The sequence below is a fragment of the Ailuropoda melanoleuca genome, chromosome 10, assembly GCF_002007445.2.
Source record: "Ailuropoda melanoleuca isolate Jingjing chromosome 10, ASM200744v2, whole genome shotgun sequence".
Classification (NCBI taxonomy): Eukaryota; Metazoa; Chordata; class Mammalia; order Carnivora; family Ursidae; genus Ailuropoda; species Ailuropoda melanoleuca.
This window is the reverse complement of record NC_048227.1, coordinates 26,303,645-26,329,292: the sequence shown is the minus strand read 5'-3', so window position 1 is coordinate 26,329,292 and position 25,648 is coordinate 26,303,645. Positions and strand designations below refer to the sequence as shown.

At 42.1% G+C, this 25,648-nt stretch overlaps 1 protein-coding gene across 2 annotated transcripts; it reads right to left on the bottom strand.

Annotated features, from left to right (window-relative positions):
* Window positions 1-6,426: 6,426 nt before the first annotated feature.
* CEP20 (centrosomal protein 20) lies at window positions 6,427-22,399 on the bottom strand. 2 transcript variants are annotated; one of them, XM_019807757.2, is made up of 5 exons: window positions 22,321-22,399; window positions 19,036-19,233; window positions 16,724-16,808; window positions 12,569-12,705; window positions 6,427-8,204 (listed from the first exon to the last, which is right to left on the bottom strand). In XM_019807757.2, exons 1-5 carry the CDS (start codon window positions 22,346-22,348, stop codon window positions 8,128-8,130), a joined length of 525 nt encoding a protein of 174 aa, XP_019663316.1. In that variant the 5' UTR covers window positions 22,349-22,399; the 3' UTR covers window positions 6,427-8,127. The 2 variants fall into 2 exon arrangements, with proteins under 2 accessions (XP_019663316.1, XP_019663317.1); XM_019807758.2 differs by lacking the exons at window positions 12,569-12,705; window positions 16,724-16,808.
* Between the last annotated feature and the right edge of the window lie 3,249 nt (window positions 22,400-25,648).

The window sequence follows — 25,648 nt, the reverse complement described above, 5'->3', positions numbered from 1 at the left end:
GCTTCGCCGGGTCAGCGCGCTGCACGGATTTTAACAGCTTCTTCCCCACGGAGGATGTGTGTCTGTGTGTGGGGGAGGGGGTCTGAATTGTCACCTCCCCGCCCCACTCCCCATTTTATTCCCCTCCCACTGACTGCACACAGGGCCAGCCGTGCTGCATGAAGTGTAGAGAAAGGGGATTTTTTGAACTTTGCAAAGTGCGAGGCAGGAGCCCCCCGCCCCCCCGACTGCTGGGAATTGTTCGGAAAGGGGGACTTTTTATTTTTCCCAATTTGCCATCCCCACCTCCATCCACGAGCAAAAGAAGGGGGGGGGAACCGCTGCTGTCACTTCAGGCCTGGATGTGCCATTCGCTGACTACTTGACCTCAGGCAAGTCATTTCCTTGCTCTGAGCCTCAGTGTCCGCAGCTGAAAAATGGGTGCGTGTGTTGGGGAGGGTACGTTTATGTAATTTGCAAGGTGGTGTCAGGATTCAAAGAAAATGGGTGCGACCCCGCCCTTGCAAGTTCCCGACCTTTCCTCGCCTGAGACATTCTTGCAAATGAAGAAGCTGCTTAAAACTTCACTTAAAACTCAGGACCTCTCTCTCCCCTCCTCCCCCTGCTTTTGTCTCTCTCTCTCTTCGTACATCTGACACAGTGTGTCTCCATCATGCTTTTGTCTTGCGGTCACTCTGTATGTCACTGTGCCCATCAGTGTCTCTCTCTCTCACTTTGTCATAAGTCTCCCTCTGTCTCTGGCTCTGTGTCTCTCCCGATGTCTCCCTCTGTCTCTGGCCCTGTGTCTCTGGCTCCAGATCTCTCTGGCTGGCTCTCTCCCTGGCTCTCCGTCTTCTCCCCGGTCTCTGTCGCCCGCACNGTCCCATGCTGCTCCCTCTGCAGCGCCCCCTGCAGGGCCCGGGAAGCGCGGCGTCTGTGCCGGCCCTAGGGCGCACCTGCGGCCGTTTGGGGAGGGGGGCGCGCGCGAGGCGGGAGCGCAGGGGGCTGCAGAGCTCCTCGCAGAAGCCTTGAGGGCAGGCGTCTCACCCCTCTTCCCCGCTCTGGGACAGTCACCGAGACTCTGATTCCCAGAGAAAGGGATCGAGCGGCCAGAGTCTAGAAGGGATGCTTGAGAATGGCTTCGCCGGGTCAGCGCGCTGCACGGATTTTAACAGCTTCTTCCCCACGGAGGATGTGTGTCTGTGTGTGGGGGAGGGGGTCTGAATTGTCACCTCCCCGCCCCACTCCCCATTTTATTCCCCTCCCACTGACTGCACACAGGGCCAGCCGTGCTGCATGAAGTGTAGAGAAAGGGGATTTTTTGAACTTTGCAAAGTGCGAGGCAGGAGCCCCCCGCCCCCCCGACTGCTGGGAATTGTTCGGAAAGGGGGACTTTTTATTTTTCCCAATTTGCCATCCCCACCTCCATCCACGAGCAAAAGAAGGGGGGGGGAACCGCTGCTGTCACTTCAGGCCTGGATGTGCCATTCGCTGACTACTTGACCTCAGGCAAGTCATTTCCTTGCTCTGAGCCTCAGTGTCCGCAGCTGAAAAATGGGTGCGTGTGTTGGGGAGGGTACGTTTATGTAATTTGCAAGGTGGTGTCAGGATTCAAAGAAAATGGGTGCGACCCCGCCCTTGCAAGTTCCCGACCTTTCCTCGCCTGAGACATTCTTGCAAATGAAGAAGCTGCTTAAAACTTCACTTAAAACTCAGGACCTCTCTCTCCCCTCCTCCCCCTGCTTTTGTCTCTCTCTCTCTTCGTACATCTGACACAGTGTGTCTCCATCATGCTTTTGTCTTGCGGTCACTCTGTATGTCACTGTGCCCATCAGTGTCTCTCTCTCTCACTTTGTCATAAGTCTCCCTCTGTCTCTGGCTCTGTGTCTCTCCCGATGTCTCCCTCTGTCTCTGGCCCTGTGTCTCTGGCTGGCTCTCTCCCTGGCTCTCCGTCTTCTCCCCGGTCTCTGTCGCCCGCACGCACACAGGCCATAAAAGGAAGCCGAGGCGGTGGGCTGGCCCTGCGCCAGGACAGGGACCCGCGCACCCCGCTCCCCGCCCCGCTCCCCGCCCCGCACGGGCTCCAGCTTCCCGGGCCGGTCCTCCCTCCCGGGCCGCGGCGGGGGGCGCAGGGCGGGCGACAACCCAAAAAGGGCAGGCGCGGGCTCTTTCCTGCAGGAATTCCCAGCGCCGCATACCAGCCCGGGGCTGCCCGCTCCCCCTGACTAAATATGGTGCCGAGCGGCGTCCCGGCTCGGCCGGCGCGGGGGAGGGGGCCCTGCCTCCCGTGGCTGCGACAGCGCCGCACGGGGACAGCCCCCCAGGCCCACGCGGGCTTCAGCTACTCCCGGCGGCCAGAGGGTTTGGGGAGAGGGTCAGAGGCGGTGGAAAGACCCCTGCCAGGCTCTGTGCCCTCGGTCTACAACTCCTCCCCTGGTAACCAAATCAGATGGGGGGGGGCGGGCTGTATTAATACCCCCATTTTGCAGGTGAGAAAACTGAGGTCTTAGAGGTGTGCAGAGATTTGCCCAGGCTCTTGCTGGGACTGGAGCCCACCGTTGCCAGGATTCACTCACAGAGAGATTTTAAAGGGAAATGCCTTTCCAGGGTGAATTGGCTTAGGAGCTAAAGACAGGTCTCTGGGGTTAGTGGCCAGTACCACTTAAAGCCTCCGTGACTCAGTTTCCCTACCTGTTTGTAAACAGTCTTTGAAATGATCCATGTAAAATGAACATACTGTGCTGTTTCCTGGTAGTTGTTATTATTCTCAACAAACTTGAAACCAAGTAGGGGTTACAGGCCTGGGAGCCTGTCTACCCGACAGGGTCCCCACTGCAGGGCTTAGCATCTCAGACCCTCTTGTCATTTCCTCATGCTTCCAATGTCAAGCTCTCCTGGTTTCTCACCCCTGAAATCACGCAAGTGACCTAAATCAGAGTCAAGATCCGCCAGAGTTCAGCTGACTGCACAGCTAGGGGAAAGATCTTCAGAAAATGATGGATAAGCTGCTTCTCCACGTGCCTTTTACTGTCTACTCTGTAAAAGGAGTGGAAATTGTCCCTGCGTTGGCTGGTACGGACAGGGTGCCGAGCGGAGGGTGATGGAAGGGGAAGAGTGAAGTTGACCACCATCTTCCCGTCCTGGAAAGAACCCAGAGCAGGCTGTCAGAATCAAACTTGCTGGCTTCCAAGTGAGAGCTGGCATCTTTACTGGAGGCCTTAACACTGGTACTGCAAAGGAGCTGCATTTGACTCGTTAAAGAACTTGCTGGTAAATTTTAACAGGAATCCTTATAAGCAATTATTAACAAATGGGGGGGGTTATTTTTTTAAACAANTTAACAAATGGGGGGGTTATTTTTTAAACAAACAGTGAATTCTACTGCATTCTCTCTTCTCTTCTTTATAACAACCCCAGGAAGTAGGTACTTAAAAAAAATTTTTTTTCCCCCATTTTGCTGTTGACAAACCAGATTGGTGAATTAAGTAACAAGCCAAGGTAGCATAGCTAGTTAGTGCTGGAGCAGGAATTCCAACTCCACATGTCTGATCGAGTCCGTGTTAAGTAGATGGGAGGTTTACAAACGATCTGCAAGGCATCAGACCCGAAGCCACAGGACAGTCAGTGAACTGAGACTGTGTCTTCCCAAGGAGGAGCACAGATGGACAGAATCTTTGCCTCAACTACCTTACTGGGTTGTTAAATATGATGATGCATGTGAAGGCCTTATATAAAGTATTTCATACCTTTCCAGTACATTCTACAAGTGCTCAGAGACAGTATGTGTACATAACAGTCATTCATTAACTATCTGTCCAGTGCAGAAGCTCAGATGTTTGAATCTTCAAAAGCGCATTGTTACAATAATGAAGTCAAATGCCTGTTTTTTCAAATGCCAGTTATTTTAAGATCAAGGGGGAAAAATACTTTAAAAAAGTGTTACTTCGAGAGCTGTCCAGTAAATTTCCTTGGCTTGTCTTCTTTGTGAGGTGCTGTGTAATGGGAGTTTCCATGAACTCATGAAACAAGATGGCAGAGGGGAAATTTCTCTCTTGGAGTCTTTCCCTCTTTACCAAATAGCTTTGTATTTGCTATTGGCTTCAGAAAGCTCCAAAATGTGATTCCCTCCAGTTTTTAATAATATCAAAGATCGGGTCCAAGCATGGTTTACTCTTGTGTGTGCTTCACAATCTAATTATTTACAAGTGTAGCAGCGCTCAAGTCCTCCAGCCCAAGATTTGCACAGCACCGTGCCTCCTTGTGAATGAAGGGACATCATTCTTGGCCACGAGCCCGGCTTGGCTCCATCTCTCGCACAAAGGCACTTCTGTTTCTCTCATGATGGCGCCACACTTCTCCAGGACAAGACCACATGGCAGACTGACCTGCGATGCTCTTTCCTTCATCAATTTCCGATTCTGCTGTCTTAGTAACTCCAGATTCTCCACCCTCCATCAGGAAGGGTACTAAAATTCTCAAAAGTAGTTTTACAGTGTCTTACAAAACGAAACATATTCTTAACATATGAACCAGCAAATCGTACTCCTTAGGATTTACCCAAATGAGTGAAAAGCTGACGTCCATGCTAAAGCCTGCACTTGAGATGTTGAAAGCAGCTTTATCCGTAATTGCCAAACCTTGGGAGCCACCAAGCGGCCCTTCAGCACATGAATAGACAATCTGTGGTACACCGAGGTGATGGAATATTCTTTGGTGCTAAAAACAAACCGGCTCTCAAGCCGTGAAAAGACGTGGAGGAATCTGACGTGTATTATTACCAAGTGAAAGAAGCCAGTCTGAAAAGTCCACATCCTGCAGGATTCCAACTATACATCCTGGGAAAGGCAAAACTAAGAGTTAAAAGATCTGTGGTTGCCAGGGGCTGGGGGGCTGGAGGGATGAACGGGCAGAACAGAGGGTTTTGAGGGCAGTGAAAATACTGTGTGGTACCAGAATGGTGGATACCTGTCATTATGCATTTGTTCAAGTGCACAGAATGAGCAGCACCCAAAATGAACCCTGATATAAACGATGGACTGTGAGTGATAATGATGTGTCCGTGTAGGTCCACCCATTGGACCAAATGTGTCACTCCTGGGGCAGGGAAGGGGGGCATGAGTTGTGGGGGGGTTAATAGGAGGTATATAAAAACTTTCTGTACGTTATACTCAACTTTGCTGCGAACCTAAGCTTGCTCTCAAAAATAAAGTCTATTTTGGGGGGGGGCCTGGGTGGCTCAGTCAGTTAAGCGTCTGCCTTCAGCTCAGGTTATGATTCCAGGGTCCTGGATTGAGCCCTGAGTCCAGCTCCCTGCTCACTGGGGAGTCTGCTTCTCCCTCTGCCACTCCCTTGCTCATTCTCTCTCTCTCTCAAATAAATAAAATCTTTAAAAAATAAAAGAAGTATTTTTTTTTACCTTTCATTTAAAAAAAAATGAACAAAGATCACACAATCCTTGCAGAATGGTTGTTAACAAAAATCAAATACCAAGTGGCTGGGAAGCATTGTCCCAAATGCCTTTAAAGGCATATTCTCACAACGTTAATCCTTCATGTACACTTGGCTTTAGGTTGAAAGAACACATCAAATTTTATATAATCATACAGGCATGTGAGTCACATACAATTGCGTTCCTGCACATAATTATAAAGCTATCAGTTTACTCTGTGCAAACATATGCTAAGCTAATTTATCATCTTCAAACGCCACCTCTGCTCCTGTGGGTTTTTAGACTGCCTGAGTTTTATATCTCCAGTTTTCCTAAACTCCTCTTCAGTCTCAATTCCCATCCAATTCCCATCCTGTAAATCCAAACCTTCTCCTAAAACTTCTCCCTATTTCTGGAAGAGAACTTCTCCCAACAACCCCATGAAAACCACCAGCAATGATACACTGATTTAGTTTATGAAGTATGAGAATAGTTCAATGGGTCCTCTGTATTTTTATTTGTCTTGTCTTTCCCTCAGTTTTTTTTTTTTTTTTTAAGTCTCAGCCCAGGCACCTTTTTCAAAGACTGGTTTATAAATTAATTGACACCGTTCAAAAATCCTGAGTATAAAAATTTCTAGAGCAGAATTTTCAACCTAAGGTCCTTCGTGGAAATCATGAAAATCTGTTTTGAAAAGAGGTGGTTTTCTCTTTTGCAAATATAAAAACATACTACTAAAATATGCTTTTTCTAACCCCTAAATGGCCCCCCAGGTTACAATACTGTCCCCCCAGAGACTGACACCATCAGCCTCCTGGATGAAGACTAAGTGTTGCAGGGTGATGTGGCTGATGCCAAGGGCACACACACCAGGAAAAGTTCCCCTCCCTCCACCTCACTCTATTCCCTCCAACAACCAGGCCGCTGGAGATCCCGAAGGCAGGCCTGGGGAGCCACCTCCAACATTCTTCCCATCCTGGTGCCCACTTCTTGATGACAGAAGAGTCATAGGGACACCCTTTGCACAAAGATGAGCTGCTTAATTGTTTTTTATTAAGTAATACATCGAAAGTATAAAAGTTGCCTAGGCACAAACAAGTTACAGAATAATGCATACAAACACACTATAGACTACATGTGACAATTCTGTTCAGCTTCTATTGTGATGATTTTCTATCAGTAACCAAAATTATAAACTCCAGCATTTTTTCATCATCTAGTCCCGCATGATTGTAATTCCTGAGGTAAATTTAGCGTCCATTGCCAACATCCTTGGATGTAAACCAAGTCCTCTGAGAGTAATTCCGATATTTATATTCCCACGTACGATACAGTGGAATTCATAATTGTTATCAGATACTACAGATTTGATTTGAAAAATGGAAATGAGCCCTTGTGGTACTTCTACACCCATATCTGTAACTCTAGCTCATCAATAGGGCCTCTCAAAATCCTCTGACTTATAAAGTATGGCTTAAGGGGATTTTAGTAATTTTCTTCATTCAGATAAAAATTCTTAGTTCATCTACAAGGACTGAACACTGACCAACACCAAATATGAACTCAAAAGTTTCAAAAGACAGCAAAGAATCAATATCCTGAAGAGAATGCCAATTTTGCCACCTAGAGCCCTTCTCAGTTGCCCTGTGAAAACATTCAGCTAAATGTTGTCGGTATATGGGCAGCTGTGCAGTTTTGTCTGAAAAGACTTTATGACTTCTGCCAATCAGGCGCTATTAAATATCACAGCTGTCAGTGACATAAGTCTGTAGATTCCATGTTATAAAAATATCTCAGTAAATATCAAAATAGCAACTTAGAGATAGCACAGGAAGAGTTCTTACCATTTTTCTATCCCAAGAATACAAAATTGACATGCAATGAGTGCAGATAAGTAGGGACTGGCTCTTTCAGAGCTCACCTTGTGATTGCACAACCCAAGGCCACATGGAGGTTCAACAATGCCATCTTTTAAAAGGTGCTTTCTGGTATGTCTCCTAAAGCCTGTCTCTTCATGCTTATTCCACATTCTTTATATAATAAAACAAACTCTTTGTTTTACTTACAGCAAAATTAAAAGAATTATTTCCCCCTCTACCTTTTAATTAAATCTTCCAGTAGAAACCAAAATGGTCTAAGGAAAGAAAAAGCACATTGTTACCTAGTTTAAAAGTTCAAATTTAGATAGTAATTCAGATATTTAAACCAAATTATAAACGGCTATCTGAAAAATTGCTAATCATAAACAAAAAACCAAACTTCATAGGAATTCGTTTTTTTTCTGGCTTTAATGTTTTTTTTAAATGTTTTTTTAAAACACAAATGGATTTTTCTACAAATCCACATAATTCCATCCTGAAGGAAATTTAATTAATGTAACCTTATTAAAGAGCAGAGCATACGGCTATAAAGACCTGAATTTTTTTTTTTTTTAAGAATATACGGGGTACTAAAAATTCCTTCCAGTTCTCACAAATTTAAAAACCTTTAAAATACTTTCTAAAAACAATGTATTTTCTTTCGAGTCAAATCTGGTAAGCTAGATGACAGAGTTAGCTTTTATTCACAAATGTAGTAAAACAGGAGGGGCTAAATGTTTTGCAGAAACTCAAATTTCTACAAGGACAAGTATTAGTGATGTATGTTGGTAATGTTGGGAGAATAAATATGTCACTTAATACACACAATTTTAAGAGAAAAAGATGCCCCGAATGGAAATGTCATCTCTTCACTGCTTGAGAAACAAGAGGATCTTCTATGTTAGTACTATTCCCCTTCTCCGTTCTTAGGTGGTCATCTGAAATGAACAGAAACCAAAGTCAATAATACCCCAAGTCAAAGTAGGGAGTGTACAGACAGGTCTACGTGTATTTTTGGATGTTATGTACTACATATCGTATGAGTTCTTTAGGTGGCTTAGGACAATGAAATAAACTCACCATTTTAAAAACATTATGGAACAAATCAGAAAAATTTAGTACTAGAAACTCACTGTCAAGTGTTTTTAGGGGAATAGAGAGCACCGTGGAGCAAACCCATGTGTAAGGAGCAGTTACACACTTTTCTTACATGGTATGTAAAGAATGGAATCTGAGAAAACAGACAGGGTGTTCGTTAGCATTTTGAGGGATGCCAAAGTTCAAAAATACCACCTTCAAATAGAAACACTACATCAAAAACTAATGATGTACTGTCTGGTGAACATAACATTAAAAAAAAAAAAAAATGCCTCTCAGCAGCACCCTCTTGTGGCAAGAAAAAAACCAGCAGAGTTTACATTTTCCTACCCACAACAGAAAATATTCAAGAAATTGTAGAAACTGTTCTTTTACCAAAGACACAACAATAAAGCTCCATGAGAGTTCAGAAGAACCCAGAGCCCCTGTGCCCACACCCTGTGCTCTGGCGATAGAAGTGGTCCTAGTCACTTCTGTTGAATTTTTGTCATGGGGAGAAAGGGGTAGAGGGTAGAAGTGCCCTGGATGAAAAGAACCTGAAGAGATTTAATAGCCAAATGCAACAAAAATGCAGGGCAAAGACTAAATTCTGAGAAATTGTGAGAAACTGAAAATATTCCCTAGACAGTTTTATGCTGGAAAAACCCGTTTTTATGATTTTGACGACAGGAGAAAAAGAATACAAATATAGACAGTTGTTAGAAACACGTAATTTTAGCACCAAAAACACATCCTGGATGTTCTAATTCTAAAGACAACCTGATTCTACACGCAGGCCTTCTAGAGCCCATCAGCTGATCATCCTCATAAAGACTGGAGACTGTAAGTCTGGACCACGGATCACCATCTCCCTCATTTTTAGGCAGCTTTGCAGGACAGAACAAAATTAACAATATCCTGAGGCCACAGACAGTTCAGGTTTTCTAGAAAAGCATTACTAAGAGGTATGTGATTCATGCACTTCACAGATGTGCAGTAAAGTTGCACTGCTAGTGATCTTCTGTTACAAAATACAGCAAGGACCTACAGTGGCTCCACTAGCTCAAGCGCTGACATCAGCAGCCCTAACGAACTGGTTACCGTCCCAGAGGCAAGTGTGTTGACACAATAAACCCTGTTCATTTTGCCAGCTCTTTGGGAGCCGTGATAAAAGGGCTTCGTGTTGACATGCTTCAGACTTACGTTCACACGAAAGACAACTTCATGTTAGTGTGTCATATCTCAGTTCGATGAGCTTCTGTAGAGATTAGGTACTGTAATCTGGATAATAATATTTTAATATTTTCACAGCCTTTCCACGTTGTCAAAAAAACATGTTTCTATTAAACAGTAAGCTAGAATTGAGAAAGTAGACACTGAAGTAAATGCTGAAGTGTGTTACTGGGACAAAATGCCATTTGTGGCTGTGAATTCTTCACAAATCATCACACAAAGAGTTCATCATTATCAAGAAAATTTTTGATGGTCAAGAAGAATAATTTGCAAAATCCCTGTTCTTCTATTAGTTCAGCCATCCTCACCGAGCCTGCCATGGAGCTTCCACAAAACACACACCCAAAGCTCTACTGACTTGAACTGGATTCTCTGACGTCTCTGAATGCCCCAAAGCAACTAGTGCACTCTCTCCTCTCTCTCTCCCTCTCTCTTTCTCTCTCTTCCCCACCCCTCCAGCCCTCCCACCTCTGCGGTGTAAAGCTACCACTAGCTATTCTGTGACCCACATCTCGAAAGAACAGAGCTGGGTTAAGAAATACTCTGTTATTTGTAACCTTTTTATTAGTCATCAGCCATGAATGAGATTGATTTGTAAAAAGCTTACAAGCCATGCAAAGACATGGATGGAGCTAGAGCATATCATGCCAAACGAAATAAGTCAGAGAATGACAAACACGAACGACGTCACTCTTATGTGGAATTTAAGGAACAAAACAAATGAACAAAGCAAGAAAAAAGACAAACCAAAAAGACACTCTTAACTCTATAGAGAACACACTGATGGTTACCAGGCAACAGGGATTAAGGAGGGCACTTGCGATGAGCACCAGGGTGTTGTATGAAAGTGAATTTCTATATTGTACGCTTGAAAATAAACAAACAAAAATAAAAAGCTTTCAAGCCAGAAAAGTGATTTCTCAAGAGGTCATTTTTCCTTATGGGACTGAAAGTACCCATGTCATGGGTTTGCTGTGTTAGAAAGTGTTCACATGTACAATATCCCTTGGTGGCAATTAAATAGAGAAACTGGTATTATCATATATTCTTGGTAGGGAAAGCCTTTTAGAGGGGAATTAGACAATATCTACTATGTTTTTAATATGCATATGCTTTGAACCAGCAATTGTACTTCTAGGCATCTAGAGAAATACTTGTGTGGACAAATAAGTAATTCTCCATTACGATACGGTAAAAGCAAAAACTTAAAAACATAAAAGTCCATCAGTAAGGGCTGATTAGCAATACGAGCAATAGTACACAAAGTTAAGAATGAGGTCGAAGTAGCTCTACACATACTGACAAGACAAGGGAAAACAAAGCAAATCTCAGGATAACACGTTGAGTAGCTGCTGTACATATAAATTTACATGCGCAGAAATGAGTCCAGAAGGAGATCTCCCCCTCCCAAGCTGCTAACAGGGACCTTCTACGGAAGGGAGGGAGACTGGGGAGTTAGGGAGAGACAAGAGGGAAGAGAGTCAAGGGAACTTTATGTTGTATTATTTGAATGTTTAGAGATTTACTCATCTACTTGTGGTTTTTTTTTTTTTGCTTTTTAAGTACTTGTCAAATAGCACTAATGACAGTTCCTTACAAAGCCCTGGAAAGGGAACTAGGAAAACTTCTTTACATTCTTTAAGTGGAAAAGTATACAGCAATGGCACTCGGAGGCGCTCATTCTGCTAAAAATGATCAGCTGCAGACTTTAGAAGAATCACTTAACCTCTCAGTTCTGGTTTTCTCAACTGTAAAGTAAGGAGGTGGGGTGATTTCTTTTGCAATGGTCCATCAGCTCAGCATTCTAAGATACATAGATGAGTAACTTGTAGTGAAATCAGAAATCATCCACAAAAGAGGTCACCTTGCTTCACAAATACTTCATTTTCAGATCTTAGGAGACACAGCAAATATTTAATGGGATCAATACTGCTCACAGCAGTTTATGAAAACTATGAAAGGCAATTTGTATTTTAGATGTTTCCTAGAAGTTTATTTCAACATCCAAGATTTAGATTTGTTCTGCTAATCTGCTGCCTGAGCCCCACCTCTGACTGTCCTTCTTAGAAAGAGATCAGCTCTACCAAGGTTGGAAAGAAGGAGATATAAACCATTCAGTTGAGATTATCAAACTGAGATCCTTTTGCTGATGTGATCACAACAACTGAAAGCTCACTTCAAGAGTGAACATTCTGAAAGAAAGAGAGACTATTCTTCTAGGGATTTGTTATCTGTAGGTAACTACAGTCTTCCACCAACAGTATCCTAAAAATGCAAAGGATATAGACACCTGTGATTTCTCCAGCTTTATTCAGCAATCTTGCCTTTCTTCAATCTTGGAGGGGGAAAAAAGTGACGATTTGATAAAAATCTATGTGAAAATCAGGTTTTTCCATACTTTGGCATAGAAACAATATCTAAGAATTTTGTCCAATCATCCCCCCATCCCCTCAAGATTCTCTTTCCAAAAACCGTTTTTTTTTTGGAGGATAAGTAACACAGACTCAAACTATATTAGATTAAAGTAGAATTAAACTATGACTCAAAAGCTCAGGAAAAACAATTCCTGAGAGGAAAAAAAAATTTTTTTTAAGATTTTATTTATTTATTTGAGAGCGAGAGAGAGAGAGAGCAAGCAAGAGCACAGCAGACTGGCAGGCAAAAGGAGAGGGAGAAGCAGGCTCCCCGCTGACCAGAGAGCCCCACACGGGGCTCAACCCCAGAACCCATGGGATCCTGAGCCGGAGGCAGGCGCTTAACCGACTGAGCCACCCAGGAACCCCGAGAGAAAAATATTTAAGAAAAAAAAAATGCTTGGGGCACCTGGCTGGCTCAGTCAGTGGAGCATGTGACTCTTGATCTCGGGGTTGTGAGTCTGAGCCCCATATTGGGTATGGAGATTACTTAAAAAAAAAAAAAAAAGAAGAAGAAGAAGAAGGAAAAAAAAAACAACTTGCTGACAGCTAAATGATGAATCCCAGGAAATTCATACCCCTTTCCTTTCTTCTGCTAGGTTGTCCGCCAAGATTTGGGTTTGGAGGCTGAAGTGAAGACCCTCTCAGAAATGAATTTTGGAGGTCATCCTTAGTTCCATGCAAGAAATGAGCTAAAATTCCATATAAAAGAGGTCTGTAGCAGGAAGAAAACCGAAATCAATTAAAATTGCAGATATAGGAAAAGCTTAAAACCTCCCTTCTTTAAGGTAGCCTCTACCACCAAAACGGCCAGGTAATTCTCCAGACTTAAAAGAATTAAAAGAGACGAGAGGCACAGTTACTATCCAAATCACAAACTATTCATGCTTTTTTAAATTTAATAGTACCATTTAACTCGAAAGACAATTAAAAACCCATGTTAACAACTTAAACATCAACTAAACTGAAATACAATGTCAATCCATCAAGCCACAGGAATTCTGCCTTTCAACTTTCAAGTCCAGCTTGAGATTTCTCATTGCCTAGCCCCATCTGATATACAAGAGGTATTTAGTAAACACTTACTGGGTGAATAAATCCTTGCCTAAAGTATGTCCCAAAAGCCAGACTGCCTGGGTTCAAATTCTGACTTCCCCACATGACCTCAACAAGATTCTTAATGTCCCCAGCCTGATACATGTTTCTTCCTCTATAAATGACAAAGAGTGTAGCCCTTACCTCCTAGGGTTGCTGAGGACTAAATGAGTTAATAAATATCAAGTGTTTAGAACTGTGCCTGGCACATATTAAATAGTATATAAATGTTAGCTATTCAGGAATTGAGTAAGAACTAACATTTTATAAGCTATTTTTAGGGAGGGAGGGCAGGTTAAAAAAAAAAAGCTATTTTTACAGTTTACAAAACACTCTAACCTCACTCCATTTTATCCTCGCCTTGTGGATGTCCTAATCATCATCCCAGTTTATAAATGAGACCACCACAGCTCAGGGAAGAGTTTCTGGAGATTCCTCAGTAAGTAAACAAACTTTCTACTTGAACTTCAAGTCCTATATTCTTTTCATGACAATATTCTGCCTGGTGATTTCTATTAGTACTCCAGCACAAAAGGAAGCTACTTGCTGACAAATGAAGAGAGGTACAACAGAAATGGTTTTGTTTCCAATCTCATCACTGAACATACAATTTCACTGATTTTTTTCAAGCTATCTATTTAATAGTTGATGAGATAGTTTAAAGTATGACAATCCTTTCCCTTCAAAAAGTGGAGCCCAACTGCCCTCCCCTGGGGTGTGGGCTCAAGTCACTTCTATGAACCAAATAAGGTATTCAGTGACAGCACTGTGCAACTTCCAAGACTAGGTCATAAAGCACTGTGTACGGTGGCTGCCTCCATGCCTTTTCTTTGGGCCACTCTCTCTGTGGGAAGTCAGATGCCATGTCATGGGGACACTCGAGCTGTCCCAGGGAAAGGTATCCATGGAAGGAATGGGGGCCTCGTGCAAGCAGCCATGTGAGCAAGCCACACAGAAGGGGATCCTGCAGTCCCAGCCGAGCCTTCAGATGAGGACCTCCCAGGCTACTTCGTAACTGGAATCTCCTGAGAAATGCAGAGCACCAGAACCACCCCGAGATTCCTGACCAACCACAGATAATAAATGATTGTTGTTTCAAGCCACCAAATTCTGGGGCACTCAGTTATGCGGCAATAACTAACTGCTTGCATGCCAACCTCTTCAGCCCGTGAGGAAAGCAGTTAAGTAAGTTTCTATATGTAAGATGCCTCAACTCTTAAGAAAGAAATATCTTATATTGGGACTCTTATATCCAATAATGTAAGATCCATCCTTTCGTTTAATTTTAAATTCATGTTTCCCAAAGAGCTGATTCAAGATTTTTAAGTTTAAACAATTTTGTTCTTAAATAACATCAATGAAGTTTTAAGATTTAAAATTTTTAAGATTCAGATACTTTTAAATATTATTAGAAAATATATAGCTTGCATATTTAATCCACAAATTTATGGATATTAAGATTTTTTTAAATAAAAGTTAAAAAAAGAGAACTTTTTTTTGAAGTCCAGGCTTATCATATCTTATTTGCAATGATGAAACACAAAAACTCTGAAAACTAGTTTTCTTCACAAATTTGGCACAAACTCAAAGGCTATTCTAGACTTTATCCTACTTTGTGTAAAAATTCTTACGTTTTCCTGAAAAATATCAATGTATTTACAGACAGCTACTTTGTGTTCACACCAGCACATATATCTAGTATTTGCTTTACTTTCTATATCACTTTCCCCCCCAGCTTTACTGAGGTATAATTGAGAAATAAAATTGTAAGGTATTTAAAGTGTACAACATGATGATTTGCTACACACACACACACACACGCACACACACCGCGAAGGAATTCCCCTCATTGAGTTAAGTAACATACCTATCACCTCACCCATTTACTTTTGTGTGTGTTACTTTCATGGGTGAGAGAACATTTAGATTCTACTCTCTTAGCAAATTTCAACTATTCAATCTGTATTACTTTTTAAAATCTGAAAACTTTACAATGGAGAGGTTTTTTTGTTTTTATGGAAGTGGAGCCCGACGTGGGCCTTGAACTCAAGACCTGCGCTGAGATTAAGAGTCAGAAGCTTAACCAACTAACCTGCCCAGACAGCCCTACAATGGAAACGTTTTAAACAAAACAGTAACTGTCTTTTAGAAAGCCAACTGTTGGCAGTATGAAGGTAAATTGGGAAAGAAAGTGACTCGAGACAGAGGAAGCAGACAGATGGCTTCTGAACAGTGCAGGGCAGTGGGAAGGACTAGGGAACCCGCAGAGTGACTGACTGGTAGAGAGAGGGGAAGGAGTCACAAATGTGCATGGACTCTGAGGTTAAGACCCAAATGGCTATATGAGGAACCTACAAAGGGGAGTTTAAGGAGGTGAAAAGAACACATTTAATTTTTGGACACACTGAGTTTGTGATCCCAGCAGAAATGTGGGTCCATAATTCAGGGGATCTGTCAGATTTAAAGCACGGAGGCATCATTAAAGACTCAGACATATATAGAAAAGTGGGCAAGGGGACAGGAAGAAAAGTTTTGTTAAGAACAAAACTGGGAGTGCTCATGATTTAAACGAACCCTAAAGGAGTCAATGAAGAAACTAAGAACACTATTAGCGACAGAAAAACTTAGACAGTAAAGGTTCATAAAAGACAAATGACAAAATGTGTTTTAAGGGAGAATAGTCACTATTACAAAATGTGACAGAAATTTAAGTAAAACTGAGCTTCTCAAATTGCAAATACAGATACACACCCACTCTTGGTGCCAGGGACTTGGGACAAAGTACAGGATAAAGGTGGCATACGACCCTGGAACATTAATTGTACAAAGATTTGTGAGAGAGTTCAATTTAAATGGTATGTCATTTATAACATTTTTATAGTAAAACAGACAATTATACCATGAAGCAGAAAGAAAAAAATTCAAGAAATTTTTAGAAAGGGAAAACATAAGACTTCAAAGAAATTTCAGGGCGGGGGGCTGCTTTGAGCCTCCTAAGTACAATTTTTTTTTTTTTTTTTGCGCCATTCAGGGAACCTCTGGAAAAAGTTTAAGCAACTCTGAGGCAGGAATAGAACTAAGAAACTAATAGAAAGTGGTCACCCTTCTTTTCAAGAGCATAGTTTCAATATAAATGGTGAAGGAAGAGTTTAATATGCAGAGAAGGCAAAAGAAGGGAGAATAACAAAATGAAAGCAGACAGTTGGTTTTCACTAAGTTCAGTGGTAAAAAGGAGTTGACCGGTTTTTCTGGAAATCTGAGTGTATTCCTAAGCAGAAGTGAAGGACACAATCAGGAGGAAGAGTTCATCATGAGGAAGAAAACAACCGACAGAGCAAAGCCTCAGAAGAAAAAAGGAATGCATCCAGAAGCCCAGAAAAGTGACCCTTAGTGAGACAGATGCTCAGGCCTCTGAAACCATGCGATTTTTAGCTCCAGAGAGCAGCGGCTTTGCCCCATTTATTGCTACACACCTCGGATTTAGTGCAGTGTTAGACACATACTCGAACCGAATAAACAAACACCTGCTCAATTAAAATGAAATAAAACCACTACTATGTGATTATGAGTCCAATACAATATCTAAAAACTTACTAAGTTTTTATTTTTAAAAACTTTATTTAAAAAAAACTTCTTACATTGTATTATCCTTTGATTCTTCAAATGCATTTAGTTCACGGATGAGAAACTGTCTGTCCAATGGAACTACAGGTTGACCAGATTCTAGAGGAAAAATCATGAGTCTTTATTCATCTAAAAAGCACGTATGATTTCAACCACTTACCAGTTATACAGATTTTTCAGATTTTGGAAGAGTGATGATGGCACAACCAAGGCAGATCCAACTATATGGGATTTTATGATTTTCAAAATATCATTTTGTTATATGTATAACTTAATAGAGTTTAACATAAATTAATTTTTTAAATCCCCCAATTTTTGGTTGGGAACATGTTTCTGCATACTGGACTTCAGAAGTCTTTTTTGGAAGAAGCTTACAAATTAAACACAGGACAGTAACAATATTTGGTGGCAATTATTCTAAAAGTAAAATTAACCCAAATATGAAGTTTTGGCAAGGATACAAGGCAACTGGATACTCTCATACTTTGCTTCACTAGTAGGAGAGCAAAATGGTCAACCACTTTGGAAAACAGTTGAGCCGTTTCTTATAAAGGTAAGCATGTACTTACCACACACAGCCTGCAATCCCACTCTCGGCACTTTACCCAAGAGAAATGAAAGCTTACCTTCACATAAAAACTCATGTGTGAATGTTTATGGCAGACTGATAATTGCCAAAAACTATACACAACTGGCGATCAACTAATAGATAAATCGGCACAGCCATACAAAGGAATGCTATTCAGAGGGAAAAAACCAACACAGCTGAATCTGAAATGCATTATGCTAAGTGAAAGGAAGCGGACTCAAAAGGCTACATTCTGAATGAGCTCATTTATATGACAGTCTGGAAAAGGCAAGTGATAGGTACAGAAAAAAACAGATCAGTGGTTGCTAGGGGTTGGGGTAGGTGAAGAAGTTGACTACAACAGGGCACAGAGAATGTTTTGAGGTGATAAAAATATTTTCTAAGTGATTGTAATTGAGGTGGTAGTTAGACAACTGTATGCATTTAGTAAAATCCAACTGTATATTAAAAAAAAAAGGTATATTGTATTGTTAATTATACCTCAGTTTTTTAAAAAAGCCAAGACATTTAACATGAAACTTGACTACTGTGACTACATTTCATTCTAGGGAAGCCCAGGTTCAAGACCTAATTCATTACATTTTCATAATTTTCTTCTTTTCTGAGTGTTAATAGTATTACATCGCCATCTATAACAAACTGAGGAAAGTGGAGGCTGATACTGAAGATCCTTAAATCACTAAAAATCACCAGTCTTTATTCAATTAAGGTATGTGCTTAACATTAAATAAAAGATCCAGAATATTAATAAAAAATCTATTAAATGGAAAAGTTCCAACATCACAAAGAATTCATTCTCTTTTCCAAAATCTACTTCATGGTCTCTTTTTTTTTGGATGAGGCATGAAACAGTCTTAAAGCACAGATTAAACCTTTAACAAAGCAATCCTTCCCATCCAATTTCTCCCCCTAGCCCAGAGGAAAGTCTATCTTGATTAATGTGCATTCCTTTCAGTTATTTACTTTTCTTCAGAAATAAAATATAAGAGATAAATGTCCCTGGGGCACCTGGGTGGCACAGCGGTTAAGCGTCTGCCTTCGGCTCAGGGCGTGATCCCGGCGTTATGGGATCGAGCCCCACATCAGGCTCCTCTGCTATGAGCCTGCTTCTTCCTCTCCCACTCCCCCTGCTTGTGTTCCCTCTCTCGCTGGCTGTCTCTATCTCTGTCAAATAAATAAATAAAATCTTAAAAAAAAAAAAAAAGAGAGATAAATGTAACTTTAACTGCTCACCTCCTCCCCCCAACACCATTTCTCTCCTTCCTATCATTACAATGAGTTTGGAGTTTACCTTCCCAATCCTTTTTAAGTAGGTTCCAGGCCAAGCACAGAGCCCAAAGCAGGGCTCAAACCCACAGCCCTGAGATCAAGAGTCGGACGCTTAACTGACTGAGCATCTGAAACTGTGTGTATTTTTAAAGCATCTACATAGAAAAAAGCTGGCAGCAAACAAGATAAAATGTAAACAATTTTTTATTCTCAGTATCAGGAAATACAGATGATTTTTCAAAGCACGCACTTAGTTTAAGCGTTTAGGTATTATTCTCCTCTACAATACAATAAGCCCCATGAGAGCGCATTCAAAGCTATGGAAAGAGCTGAGGAGATTTTTATGTCCCAGTCACTCGGATGACACTGTGTGATAATGGAATGAGATTTTCAGCCTAAACATTTTCTGAGAAGTGAGAGAAGGGAAAAAACAGATTTTGTTTCAGGCAAGTAATAATAACCTCTTACCTGATATAAGGACAGATGCTGTGTACTTGTATTTGTTGAATTCCAGATACTCCCGAATTAGTTCATTAATTAGAAGATTTTCATGAGACAATGGTGGTCGGGGTTCACTTTCATCATCTAGGGCACTGAAAACTTCAGCTCGGATCCTTGCTTTTAAAAGCCCTAATACTCCCCTTTTCTCCAACGTGTCCTTTAAAACTGTTAAACATAAAACATTAATGCTTCAATTGCAGAATAAATTTGGTTATTCTTAGGCATACTTTGAAGAAACATGTTTAAAAGGTAAATGGCCTAATAGCCATTGTTTTGATCTAAACAATGTGCTGAATGGAAGTTATCCGATTAGCATCATGTTTGTAATAAAAAATAAAGTTCTCAAGTTGCAATGATTTGCTATTTTAATATATTTAAGCAAATTCAAGTTTCTCTTTCTAGCATCCTCACTGTGGGAAGCTATAGTCTGGCATGCATCTTCAGTGAGGGAGGAAAAGACAGTGCAGAATCAGCAGAATTATACTTGGCTTACTGGGGCCTGAAATTTACCCTGGCTCCTATATTTTCAAGAGCGTTTATCACTGCAGACAGGTTCTGTGTCACTAAAAACCTCTGGTCTAGAAAGATGATTAAAGATAACAAGTACATCTCATAAAAGGAAGGAATTTGTTGTCTTTTGATAAAAACCTCTGATACCCAGAACCCTTGGGGAATGGCCCATTCTGAACAAAAAAAACGTTTCTTTGGGTTTTGTTTGTTTTTTTAAAGACACCTATGAGTAACTTCCTAAAAAAAACCAGTAGAATTTTGAAATTGTAAGCCTAGATAGAAATGTAACACGTGGCTCTATCACTGCCATCTTAAAGAATCAGGGATATATATGCTGAATGTAATCTAACTTCTTGATGAGCAAGGGTCATATTGTAATATTAGTTGTGATTATGAGATTTAACTATAAATACTAATATGGACACTGATGGTGATACAGCTGAATTGGCATCATTCCTTGCAGTGGTCTGGAACCTTCTTTTTTCACGTTGCCCCTAATGGCTAAATAACAAACCCAGACAATCAACACATCTCACCCACAGTGCCTAGAACATAGTAAGAGCTCAATAAGTACTAGCTGGGAGCATTATAATACAGTACTATATACTATTGCTACATAAATTAATACTGTATTGTGCCCTGCCAAAGGCACCAAGTAAGCACACCAAAATAAAAAAAATTCATAAACGGAGCCCAAGGAGCTTATCCATGTAGGCATAAACATAAAATCCCTTTAAGATACAACAACAAAAACCTGGGTCATCTGATTACAGAGACATAATGTAGACTAAATTTTAACCTTTCTTGCCCCTTGTTCTTAAATCATCCCCTCAACCTTTTTGGCAGGTATGCAAGTACAGTTATCACCCAATCAGACTTTGTAACAGGCCCATAAAAGGAAGGTCCAGGCTTTTCATATTCTTGGGATCATAACCAAACCCCAGTTTCCTAACTCCATCTTTGGAAATTAGATGGAAGAGATTTTTTTTCACTGGCCAGGATCCTGTCCCTATTACTTTGAATTTGCACACAGCACAGCCTCAAACTCAGCAGAGAAATGAGAAAGAAGCTGGAGTTAGGAAGCCTATCCTGTCTCATCACCAGCTCATGCCTCAGCTGCCCTCTCCAACATAATGAGTTTTACCTCTCAGAGGGAGAACCAAGTGAGGTGGAAAAACGTGAAAATGTTTTAATAAGGTAAAAGCCCAGGGGCACCTGGATGGCTCAGTGGGCTAAGGACTGACTCCTGATTTTGGCTCAGGTCATGATCTTAAGGTGTTAAGATCAGCCCTGCACTGGGCTCCAGAGTGGGCATGGAGCCTACTCAAGATTCTTTTTCTCCCTCTGCCCCTCCGCCCCTCCCCACCTCCCACGAAGCGGGGGAGATAAAAGCCCATACAATGTAAGATCTTTGAGCGGGAAATATATTCTCACCGAGTTTCTCTGAACACAAAGCATATTCAGAACTGGGGAATGCAGAAAAAACAAAGGGATACATGTAGGGAGGGATGCAACTGTGTAGGACATTCCTAATCCCGTGTTACATTTTCTTTTTCGGTTCCATACCATTTTGTCCTTCCTTTAATTATGCTTAAAACTCTGTACCGTAACAAATTCTTCAGACAGAAGTTCTTAACCTGGCCTAATATCCCAAAGTATCTTTAAATCCTCTGAAGCTGATGCAGTATTACAGGTGTTATGTATTTCGTGCAGGGAGGGTGCTCAGATTCACCTCAAAAATCTGTTCTTGTGGATAAAGGCAGGCCTTTTTTATGACTGTTCACCAGCCCAGTGCCCCAAATACACATTTGTATCAATGCTTACTGAATCCTATCCTCAAAGAAATTCAACCCCTCTCTGCCAGATCTTTAAAAATTACGGATTTAGAGCCCAAGGTCCCTGAACACTGGAACCGGTTTTATTAATCAGGTAGCAGTATCACCCGGTGATTAAAACCTGGAGTTCAAGTGCAGCATATCCAAGTTCTCACGCACAGCCTCCTTCTAGCTTAGTTACCTTGGGCGAGCTATTTCACCTCTCTGCACCTCAATTTCCAAGTCTATGAAATGGGCCTAAGGTTGTCACATAGACTATTAGGTGACACAGGAGCTGGGCAGTGTCTGACATTTAAGGCTCAGTCACCTATAATTACTATTATTTGCCTGGTTATCTGCGTTAAAACCAAAGGTGCAAAAACGTTACCCATTTAATGACTCGCACCTTTGTGGAACTTCGTTGAAAAATACAGAATGGCCAGGCAACTTTCTACCTCCAGGTTTTCCCGATGGAGATCGGGACCTACCCCACAGGTTGTTATAAGGATTCCGTGAGACAAGTCAGCAAATGGTTTAGGAGTTGCATCTAACCCCAATAATGGATGTGGGTATTGTAATCATCAGTCCTAAATGAAAGCTGCGGCCCAAAGCCTCGGCTCGAGCGGGGTCCGACAAACGCGCGAGGCCCAACGTGCAGGACTACAGACCTCTCAGGAACCTGTGGGCCATGTAGTTCCTCCGCCAGCTCAAAGCTGGTTTCCAAACTGCCCCTGTGCGACCGCTTCCCTCACCCAGGGCCCCGGCGCAGCGGACGCCACACCAGCCGGACGCTCTGCGGGCCCTGACGCCGCAGAACGACCCCCGAAAAGGCGGTCTCTGTGTTCCGCGCGCCCTGCTTTCGTTCCATCCTTTTCACAGGAGGAAGGCCAGACGCCTTTCACCCGACAAACTTCCCACTCGCACTCACCAGCCTTCAGCTCGGCGACTGTCGCCATTTTTCAACCGCCCTCAGGGGCCCGCCTCGGCCGTGCGCACGCGCAGCTCCGCCCCGCTATGCGGCGTGGTCTACAGCCAATAGGCGCGCCGCTCTCGCGGCTCTCCTTCCCGCCCCTTTCAGTTTTCTCTCTCCCGGGTTGGGGTGGTAACTGTCCGGAGGGATCTTACGGATCAGCGAGCTCTCTAGGTGCTGAGGGAGGTGGGAGGAGGAGCCGGGACTGAGACAGGTTAGAGCCCTCACCTGTGCGGGCTGTCGGCTCTTGAGTGCTTCACTTTAGTTTATTAATCCTTCCATGACCTGCCCACTGCTCATCTCTGCAGCCTCGGGGACTGTCAGTGGTTACCATGTATTAAGCCTGTGGTTCTCAAACTTAAGCGTGCTTCACAATCACCAGGAAGACTTGTTAAAACAGATCGCGGGGCCCCACCATTGGGTTTTCTGATTTAGTCAATCCAGGATGAGATCCGAGAACTGCATTGCTAGCAAGTTCTCCGGTGCTGCTGGTGCTGCTGGTGCTGCTGGTCTGGGGATCACACCTTGAGAACCACTGTATTAAGGACTTACTACGAGCCTGACACTGTGCTAAATGCTTTACACGTGTTGGCTCATTGATTTCTCTATTATGACTCCCATTTTACAGAGGAGGAAACTGAGTCTTTGATGACTGATACGGTTTAGCCAAGATGATCAGCAAATGGTGGAGTTGAGATTTGAATCCAGGCAGGCCTCTTGCTCTTCAAAATCTGTTCTCTTCCACTGGCACTTAAAAATGGGTAGCGCACCTGAGGAATTCAAAAGCTATTTGTGAATAATTGAGGAACGAATAAACTCTACTGTCCCAAGGAAAGGAAGAAGAAAGAACATGGGAATAATCTACCCAAGCTGAGTGCGAGGTTCTGGGCTTGCATTTAGGAATCCAGTTCTGTGATTCCTTCCGTTGCCAAGAAGACCAACACCTGTGACCTAGATCCTAGAACAGTGCCCTTTAAACTACTGGTAGGTTAACCCATAGTAGGTTTTGAAATCTATTTATCAGTAGCTCCCAATGAACATATTTTCAATGAAATGGGATGGAACAAACAGAAAACAAATAAGTATTGGGGTGGGTTTTTTTTTTTTTTGAAACTTTTGTTTTGGGTATGAATGTGTATCCTGATTCTTGGTGTATTTCTTAAAGCGGGTAGCAGTGAAAAAAAAGTTTGAAAGCCATTGTAACCTAGAGGAGTCCATTCCCATTCCAAAGTAGATTAATTTTGATTAATCTGTGAGACACAGGTCTGTTCTGTAAACTTAGAAAGGCCCCATTCTGTCCCACTTCCCTATTCTGTAAAACCCACAGAGCCTGAATTCCTGGCCAACATCTGAAAAGATTTATGAGGATTAACCAAATTCCATAGGTAGAATGTTTGAGCTCCTCAGAGAAAAGCACTCCTGTATATATTGATGAGGAACTCAGAGAGAGAGGCAAATAATAATGTGATTGATTGATTGGTAGCTGTAATCATACAATAACATCCTTTGCCACTCTGTATAGGACAGGCACAGCTCTAATGCTTTACTTCAAGTTCTCACCAGCAACTCACAATGCAATCACCTAAAACACTGTGTTGGTGAGGATGTGGGGAAACAGGCATTATCATTCCTAGCTGGTCTGTGTGTACATTGGCCCCACCTTCTCCGAAGGCTATTTGACATTATCTAATCAACCTTTCACACCCTCCGACCTACCAATTCCAGTTCTAAGAATATATCTTACAGATACACTCACATCTAATCACCGAGGATATGTACATAAGAATATTCACTGTAACACTGTTTATAGTAGACAAAATCTATATGTGCCCATCAGAATGGCCAGAATCAAAACTAGTGACAATGACAATACCACAGGCTAGTGAGTATACATTCATTGCTGGTAGGAAAACAAAGTGGTAGAGTCACTTTGGAAATCGGTTTGGCTAGCGCTGATTAAGCCAAACATATACTCACCATGCAACTCAGTAATCCCACTCCTAGGTGTTTACCCAGGAGAAATAAAAACTTATCTCTACACAAATCTAGTATGAAATAGTAGCAGATTTATTCATAATTGTCCCACCTGGAAATCACCTAATTTTCCAACTGGTGAACATATATAAATGAGCTATGGTGTATATCTATACCATGGGATAATAAAGGGTCAATAATAAAAAGGAGCTGGCCACTGATACATAAAACAACGTGGATGAATCTCAAACGCTTCGCGCTTGGTGAAAGAAACAAGACTCAAAAAGCTACATCATGGGGGCGCCTGGGTGGCTCAGTCGTTAAGCGTCTGCCTTCGGCTCAGGGCGTGATCCCAGGGTCCTGTCTGCCTTTGGCTCGTGGAGTGATCCCAGGGTCCTGGGATCGAGCCCCGCGTCGGGCTCCCTGCTCTGCTGAGAGCCTGCTTCTTCCTCTCCCACTCCCCCTGCTTGTGTTCCCTCTCTCACTGGCTGTCTCTCTCTCTCTCTGTCAAATAAACAAATAAAATCTTAAAAAAAAAAACCTACATCATGTAGGATTCCACTTATGTAATATTCTGGAAAAGGCAGAGACCCTTTGGAAAAGGTATGGAAAGCTCATCAGTGATTGCCAGGGGCTGAGATAATGAAGGGCACTGTCCATAAGGATGCACTAGGATGATTTTTGGAGTCATGGAACTATTCTATATCTTGGTTGTGATTACTTGATTGTACGCATTGATCAAAATTCATAGAGTTGTCCACTTGGAAGAATGAACTTTATTGCATGGATACCTCAATCAACTTGACTTTTTCAAAGTTACTGGAAATACCAATATCATCAGTAGGGAAACTGGTTAAGTAAATTATGGTACAGTCATAAATGAAACAGTCATTTTAAAGAAGAAAGAGTTGTAAACATATACATATGTAATCATCAGCAATATGCATAGATAGAAATTTTTAAAATCACAGTCCAGTAGACAGCGTGCAGTATGTCACCAATGGTTTAGAGAAAGGAAAAATACTAAGCATTTGATTGCCTACATTGGAATGCCTCTGGAAAGATATACAAAAAAGTAAAGCAAAAATTGCCCCTGAGAAGGAGGACTGGAATGCTAGACAGTGATGGTCACAGAGAGACGTATGTCTTAATCCATAGACTAAATCTGATTTAAATTTTGATTCAAGTATGTGCACGCATTACTGTGCATAACCAGGTATGTGCAGGGGCAACCTGTTTGTGCTTCCTCTTGACTGCATGAAGTACCTTAACATGCTCAATTCTGGAAAATGTAAGGGATTTAATACCTCCT

Bases quoted from the DNA above. Each gene is read 5' to 3' on its own strand.
- CEP20 (XM_019807757.2), bottom strand. From the start codon at position 22,348: ATGGCGACAGTCGCCGAGCTGAAGGCTG. The intron at 16,809-19,035 runs GTAAGAGGTTAT...TTTTTCCTCTAG, and splicing joins AGCATCTGTCCTTATATCAG to AATCTGGTCAACCTGTAGTT. The intron at 12,706-16,723 runs GTAAGAAGTTTT...TTCCTGCTACAG, and splicing joins GAATCAAAGGATAATACAAT to ACCTCTTTTATATGGAATTT.